Genomic DNA, 8,515 nt, shown 5'->3' on the forward strand with positions numbered 1-8,515 from the left:
GTGTCTATGTATGTATGTCTGTGACAGTGTGTATGTGATTCTGTATCTGTGTCTCTTTCTTTGTCTATATATTTATGTCTGTCTCAATGTCTCTCTCTGCCTCCTGTCTCTCTCTCTCTCTCTCTCTCTCTCTCTCTCTCTGCCCCTTGTCTCTCTCTCTTTCTCTCTACCCCCCCTGTCTCTGTCTATCTCTCTGCCCCTTGTCTCTCTCTCTCACTTTCTCTCTGCCCCGTATCTCTCTCTCTCTCTCAACCCACCTGCCCATCGAGGTCCAGCGCCGTAACAGTGCCGTAACAAACATTAGGGGGCCGAGTGTAACCAATATTCCCCTTCGCTGAGGGGCTCCAGTATTTATTCTCCTAAAACATGCAAATAGCTGTTGTCTCTTAAACGAAATTCAGGTACTGTTCACTTTTCTAATATTTGGTACCACCCGGTAGAAGAGTGGTAAAAATGGAGATGCTATAACTCAAACAAATATGTCAAGACGAGCTACAAAAGGAAGAGCAGCAGGGGAAAAAAGGGAGAGAAGTTCATCTGTAAACTTCTTGCAGGTTGACGTTCCATCCCTCAACCGTCCAAGGAGGTTGGGCACCATTCCTTTCCTTCGTCCTATCCCAAATCCTTCTCCTTATATCCCTGCCAAGTGCTATAGAGTCGTAATGGCTTGGGTATATTTAACTTACCTAATATTGCTGACTCACAGCAACTGAGTCATTTCCTGTGAGTGTGATTACCTCACAGTGAGTGAGTCATTACGCAATCATCATTACCATTTTCTCATCACTAAAGCCTTACAAACCCCCCTGTGTTCTCTGTGGCAGGGTCTCCTCGGCCGTGGGTAGCCTGGTGGCACGAGGGGTCACTGCTGGACGAAGTCGTCGAGGAGGTCAAAGGTCAGATATCACGGAACGTGTTGAGCTTGCCCAACCTGAGTCGACAGCACCTGTACCGAGTCCTCACCTGCATGACCAACAACTCTAATCTGACCATGTCGTTAGCGGCCACCGTCACTCTCGACATGAGCTGTAAGTGGCAGGTATTATTGTCTAACTACGTGTGAGAGCAGGTAGTTGAGAGTGGCATCATGACCAGCTGTGTGTGTGTGTGACAGCCTAACTGCCGTGGGTGCCAATGTTAGTCATTACAGCACAAATGCAAATTTTGGAAATGATAAGACCAGCATCTATTTACACATGTTTGCAGGCAGATGATGTTTTTTTTGCCAAGTTACTATGCATTTGGTGTGTTTGGTGTGGTTTGTGTTTGGCTTGTGAGAGTTGCATTAATGTTTGTGTTGCGAGGAAGAGTTTCGTGATATTTCGTCAAGTCTTTATGGTAAGGTTAAGTAATTAGCAGAAGAAAGCACTAAGCCAATACGACTTTACAGCAAGTGGAAGCGATGTGAGGATAAGAATTTAGGATATGCCGGAAGAAAGGAATGGTGCCCATCTACTTGGACGGTCGGGGACTGAACGCCGACCCGCAAGAAGCGAGACCGTCGCTCTACCTCCATCTTCATTACGATTAACTCTCAACCCCACACCGACACAACCCTCTCAACCCTTACAAACAGTAGTATGTGCTACTCTACACCGTTGTCACCTGATCACATGGACTGGTCGATACAGCGACGACCTCGCTCCTTGCATGGTCGCGGTTCAATTCTCGATGGTCGAAGTTCCATCACTTTGTCCTCCCAACTCTTTGTTTTCATTTCCCTTGATGTAGATTAAGGCACCCAAGGGGTGGCACGGGCATGAGTAACCCGTAAGTTTTAGATTTTTGTTTTGTGTTGGAGTGAATGATTAATGTGTGCTGAGGTCGCATTTAATCGCCAGGTTGCTATCGCGGGGGGAGGGGGGGGAGGGGGAGGAGGATACTGATTGACAGTCTTTATGAGGGTGTCCAGCTGCTGGACACCTTTTTTGACCAGGAGAGTGGCTGTGTTGATGGTCTCAGGGTGATTACTGCAATATTCTGGGACTCTTTAAGTTCTTCTAAGGTCGTTGGTTGCTTCACATTCCAGGAGATAGTGAAGTAGTGACTTTTGTGATTGTTTGGCAGAAGATACCTTCTCTCTGTCTGGATTCACCAATATGTCAGTTGCTTCTGTAACCTAGACATAGTCTATATAACCGAACTGCTATTTCCCTGTGGATTCCTTTAGGAATATTGAACCTGTCTAACTTGGTGGCCTGAAGATACCATATTGCAGAGGGGAATTTCCCCTCCAAGTGCTATATATTAATGCTGGCTTTAAGGTGTGTTAAATTATGTAAGGCGTGGAATTATCTGTGGGTAAGAAAAATGGATCTACGTGCCATCATTGGATCTTTTATCCATTCTGAAATATTAGTTCTGAGTAACAGTGTAGTTTATATATATATCTCTTATATTCAGTATTACAGGCGGAAATACACACACACACAAAAGTCTTCAGGGGGTATTTATACGCACTAGACTAATCCAAATACTTTAGTGTCCTGCACTGATCACGCCTCGCAGCACTACGTCAGCTATAAGTGTTCAGAATTGTCAGAAATCACCTTTTCTTCAACATGAGATTTCGAACACTTCCAGTATGGCTCAAACACCAGTCGCTGTAGTCCAGTAAAAAGCTTTTCCAAAGTAGTTTTTACCTATCTCAACCTCTGAGTTTTTCATTTGTTCAAGGCAACACATGTGTCAAATTTAAAAAAAATGTAATGGCATGACCTCGAGGAGCTGAGTGGAAAACAAAACCTTTTATTACATCCAGCCATTGCAATTATTATCATCGAGTGCAGTGATAAAATCGTCTATCCTCGCTCCCACAGTTCCACCGTTGGAGGTGTCTATCCTGGAGAAGAACGAGCCGCTGACGGAGGGGCTGAGGTACTCCCTGGCGTGTGAGGCCAGGGGCTCCAGGCCCCCAGCCGTCCTCACCTGGTGGATTGATGGCATGTTGATGACCGATACCAAGCATCAGGTAGAGAGAGAGAGAGAGAGAGAGAGAGAGAGAGAGAGAGAGAGAGAGAGAGAGAGAGAGAGAGAGAGAGAGAGAGAGAGAGAGAGAGAGAGAGGAATAAAGAGAGAGAGAAAGAGAGAGAGAGAGAGAGAGAGAGAGAGAGAGAGAGAGAGAGAGAGAGAGAGAGAGAGAGAGAGAGAGAGAGAGAGAGAGAGAGAGGAATAAAGAGAGAGAGAAAGAGAGAGAGAGAGAGAGAGAGAGAGAGAGAGAGAGAGAGAGAGAGAGAGAGAGAGAGAGAGAGAGAGAGAGAGAGAGAGAGAGAGAGTAGGGAGGAGGAGGGAAGAGTGTCTGAAGAGTTGAGTGTGAGAAAGCTTGCATCATTATAAGTGCATACAGCAATTAAATTTCTTATCCAATAAATTATAGTGAAAGACTCATTCATTTATACAGAAAGTTAAACAGATAATTTGTTGCTGACGTCACAAACATCACTTACGTGAACATGATGGACACGGCAATCACTTCAAGGACATCATAAGGGCATCAATAACCACTTAGCATGGTACAAGGGCATCAATAACCATTTAGCATGGCACAAGGGCATCAATAACCATTTAGCATGGTACAAGGGCATCAATAACCATTTAGCATGGTACAAGGGCATCAATAACCATTTAGCATGGTACAAGGGCATGAATAACCATTTAGCATGGCACAAGGGCATCAATAACCATTTAGCATGGTACAAGGACATCAATAACCACTAAGCATGGTACAAGGGCATCAATAATCATTTAGCATGGTACAAGGGCATCAATAACCATTTAGCATGGTACAAGGGCATCAATAACCATTTAGCATGGTACAAGGGCATCAATAACCATTTAGCATGGTACAAGGGCATCAATAACCACTAAGCATGGTACAAGGGCATCAATAACCACTAAGCATGGTACAAGGGCATCAATAACCATTTAACATGGTACAAGGGCATCAATAATCATTTAGCATGGCACAAGGGCATCAATAACCATTTAGCATGGTACAAGGGCATCAATAATCATTTAGCATGGCACAAGGGCATCAATAACCATTTAGCATGGTACAAGGGCATCAATAATCATTTAGCATGGTACAAGGGCATCAATAACCATTTAGCATGGTACAAGGACATCAATAACCATTTAGCATGGCACAAGGACATCAATAACCATTTAGCATGGTACAAGGGCATCAATAACCACTAAGCATGGTACAAGGGCATCAATAACCACTAAGCATGGTACAAGGGCATCAATAACCACTAAGCATGGTACATGGGCATCAGTAACCACTAAGCATGGTACATGGGCATCAATAACCACTAAGCATGGTACAAGGGCATCAATAACCATTTAGCATGGTACAAGGGCATCAATAACCACTAAGCATGGTACAAGGGCATCAATAACCATTTAGCATGGTACAAGGGCATCAATAATCATTTAGCATGGTACAAGGGCATCAATAACCACTAAGCATGGTACAAGGGCATCAGTAACCACTAAGCATGGTACAAGGGCATCAATAACCACTAAGCATGGTACAAGGGCATCAATAACCACTAAGCATGGTACAAGGGCATCAATAACCACTAAGCATGGTACAAGGGCATCAATAACCACTAAGCATGGTACAAGGGCATCAATAACCACTAAGCATGGTACAAGGGCATCAATAACCATTTAGCATGGTACAAGGGCATCAATAACCACTAAGCATGGTACAAGGGCATCAATAACCACTAAGCATGGTACAAGGGCATCAGTAACATCTCAGTTCGGTATAAGCGTTGCTGAGTGTGGAGTCAGGATCAGCATCATGACGCAACATACAAGATGTCAACAGACGAATGGGAGATGCGAGGCAGGTCTCAAGGAGGTCCGGTGGTGGGTCACACGATGTAGCGGTAACCTGTTTCTCACCGGTGCTTCGTCAGGTGACGCAGGAGGGACAGGTGAGCAGGTCGACCCTCCACCTCGTCCCCAGCAGGAGCAACAACGGCGCTGTGGTCTCCTGCAGGGCTGACAACCCGCGCTTGGAGGCAGCTGCCCTGGAGGACTCTCGCAAGCTTATTGTCTATTGTGAGTATCTCATGAGTTCTCTCTCTCTCTCTCTCTCTCTCTCTCTCTCTCTCTCTCTCTCTCTCTCTCTCTTTATTCCTCTCTCTCTCTCTCTCTTTATTCCTCTCTCTCTCTCTCTCTTTATTCCTCTCTCTCTCTCTCTCTTTATTCCTCTCTCTCTCTCTCTCTCTCTCTCTCTCTCTCTCTCTCTCTCTCTCTCTCTCTCTCTCTCTCTCTCTCTCTCTCTCTCTCTCTCTCTCTATTCCTCTCTCTCTCTCTCTCTTTATTCCTCTCTCTCTCTCTCTCTCTCTCTCTCTCTCTCTCTCTCTCTCTCTCTCTCTCTCTCTCTCTCTCTCTCTCTCTCTCTCTCTCTCAGAATTAAAATTTCTGTATATTACAATTTCTCATGTGCTGAAATTGCAGTCACAGGATCTGCTAGAATACAAGAGCAGAATGGTTTTTAGTTCCCTCTGAAGAAATAATTATATAAAAACAAAGGTTATAAAGTCTAACAAGACCTGAGAGCTCACCATACTCCATGTAGCGAGCCCTACACCAGGTGAGGTGATGTAATTATCAGGACGACTATATACTACCTGGAAGGTGTATGATAACAAGTAGCTGGGAGAGGGCCGAGGGTAGGAATGGTGTCCAAACCACTTGGACCATCGGGGATCGAACGCCGACTTGCAAAAAAAAAAGCGAGTCTCTCGCTTTATGGCCCCCCCCAGACTCTCTCTCACCTCCACTCCTCCCCCCCCCCCACCAGACTCCCCCCGCCTCCACCTCCGGGCGGGTCAGACCCTCAACATGAGTGCCATCAAGGAAGGAGACGACGTGTACTTCGAGTGCGACATCCAGGCCAACCCCAGCGTCTTCAAGGTCCAGTGGTTCCTTAACGTAAGATACTCCCAAGTTTACTGTATCACCTCACACATTAAATAGGGAAAGTATTGGTGTCTTACTATTACTCATCATAGAGAAGTATTGGTGTCTTACTATTACTCATCATAGAGAAGTATTGGTGTCTTACTATTACTCATCATAGAGAAGTATTGGTGTCTTACTATTACTCATCATAGAGAAGTATTGGTGTCTTACTATTACTCATCATAGAGAAGTATTGGTGTCTTACTATTACTCATCATAGAGAAGTATTGGTGTCTTACTATTACACATCATAGAGAAGTATTGGTGTCTTACTACACTGCAACGTCGAGACGGGGTGGATGTTTTAATCATGTTTGTTGGCGTTCAAATTACATGTTTGAAACTAGATATAGTATGTATTGTAAGTGAATCTGATTCAGACCTTTCAACACAAATGCATATTTCATGCGTTGCAAAAGTTAATCAACTGTTGTCGTAATTCTGCATGTGTCTGTTTGCCTCATATTGTGTTATTCTAATAGTTTGTGTGTCTGTCAGTCTGTTAATCTGAAATTCTGTTAATCTAAAATTCTGTTAATCTAAAATTCAAGTTTTACTGGCATTTCAGAATTTTAATGAAATTCTTTTAATCTTAAATTTTGTTAATCTGAAATTCTGTTAATCAGTGAGTCTAATTCTTATAATCTATTAATCTATAAGTCAATCTGTTAAATTAAGTTAATCTGCTAGCCAGCTTGACTATGATATAATGAGTCTGTGAATCCGTTACTCTGTCATCGCTCCAGAGCCTGACCAGCCTTGCAAATTTTGGCGAAATTAACTACAACTTTATCAAAACATTTGTAGGCACTAAGGGAATTGCCAATTTATTGAAAAGGGGGAAATTAATTGAACTTGGTTTCCTCGGCAACCATTATATTCGCTTTCACCCAGCATGAACATGTCTAATATGTTGCTCAATAACCATTTTTGAGTGATTTTGAAGGTAATATTCGGTATATATAATAAATATAGATAAGACTCACACTCTTGGTGCTCCTGTGTAATGGTGTCGACGTACTGGTGTCTGCCTCCTCTCTCTCTCTCTATCTTCGTCTCCTATCGTCTTTTTCCAGTGATATATGCTGCTAGAGCTACACACAAACACACACACACACACACACACACACACACACACACACACACACAAACATACACATACACAAAGATTTTAAGTCGGAGACAAGGTCGCGACATATAAAACCCTAAGAGGTATTGACACAGTATAGATACCTACTTAATGTAAAATAAATGTAAACGAAGAACGAGAGGTCACAGACGGACACTAGACGTACAATTAAGCCACAGTAAAGAAAGAAAACATATATTTACGCAGAATGAACCAAATTAGCCGAGAATAGCACTATTTAAAGGCTTATAAATAGACAAGATAGAATTCCACACTAGGTCGAGAGATTAGACGCCCGACATAGTTTAACAAATCTATAAACTTCCTTAAAAATATATCGTTAAAAAGGCTTTTTGAGTCCCACTCTTTGTTTAAACGTTTAACGCGAAGTCCACAGAACGTAGCCCAGAGCGCTGGCCGGGGCTGGATGATGTGAATACTAACACGTTGAAGCGATAGGCAGCTAGACAGACTGGGAGAATAGGAGAGAGAGAGAGAGAGAGAGAGAGAGAGAGAGAGAGAGAGAGAGAGAGAGAGAGAGAGAGAGAGAGAGAGAGAGAGAGAGAGAGAGAGAGAGAGAGACAACAGACAGACAGACAGACACAAAGGGGAGATAAAGAGAGAGCTACGAAGAGCTCAAAAAGAGGTAGTGAGAGGGAGTGGTGGAGAGACTGCAATTCACAAAATCAAATTAGGAAAGATTAATCCAACAACAAATTTCCACTGTTTACTCATTTACCCACTCCACGGGTGCCACTGTACCTGTGTTAATTGACGCCACACACACACACTCTCAAAGGCATACATACACATACACATACACACATGCACACGCGCACATACACACTCACGCTTTGTATGTTTGTTATTGATACACAACACATGACTGCAGTTGAGCGCCACCTTGCTTGTGTATCCTGTCCTGGTATAATTGTAAAGCACTTTGCTCTCTTCCACTCGCTGGGGGAGACCTGCAAATGTCTAGACTACCGTCAAGTTATGAATGAAAACTTAATTTAAATACTTATTACACAAGCTTGAAAGTCAGAAAGCCTACTTATTAAACTTGGGAAACAAGCTTGAAGAACCGGACAAAATTTAGTGAAAAAGTACCTGAAAGGCTGGAAACAGAGAGTTAAAGTGAGGGGGGTTCGATACCGGATAAACATAGGGTAACAGTTGAAGTTCTCGACAGATTCCATACTTTTCCTCATCAATGCCAGTGACCTAACTTCGAGGGTAGAGTGTCCTGCATTGAGCAATACTTGTGAATGATGCAAAACTAACGAGAAGAGTTGGGAAAGAGGAAGAAAACTAAAGAAGAATACTCCACGGGACTTTCTAGACAAGATGCAGAGGTGGTCGGTGAAATGGCCCCCCCTGGAATTCAATATTAGAAGTGTA

General features: G+C 43.4%; 1 protein-coding gene across 1 annotated transcript in view; it reads left to right on the plus strand.

Annotated features, from left to right (window-relative positions):
• The window catches only part of LOC123751324 (neural cell adhesion molecule 1-A), a 152,953-nt gene that overhangs the window by 116,640 nt on the left and 27,798 nt on the right, over positions 1-8,515 (plus strand). The window contains exons 5-8 of the mRNA XM_069329939.1: positions 825-1,028; positions 2,820-2,971; positions 4,929-5,073; positions 5,822-5,952. Coding sequence (XP_069186040.1) covers positions 825-1,028; positions 2,820-2,971; positions 4,929-5,073; positions 5,822-5,952 — 632 coding nt within the window. The remainder of the gene's footprint in view (positions 1-824; positions 1,029-2,819; positions 2,972-4,928; positions 5,074-5,821; positions 5,953-8,515) is intronic.

The sequence above is a fragment of the Procambarus clarkii genome, chromosome 23, assembly GCF_040958095.1.
Source record: "Procambarus clarkii isolate CNS0578487 chromosome 23, FALCON_Pclarkii_2.0, whole genome shotgun sequence".
NCBI classification, from domain to species: Eukaryota; Metazoa; Arthropoda; class Malacostraca; order Decapoda; family Cambaridae; genus Procambarus; species Procambarus clarkii.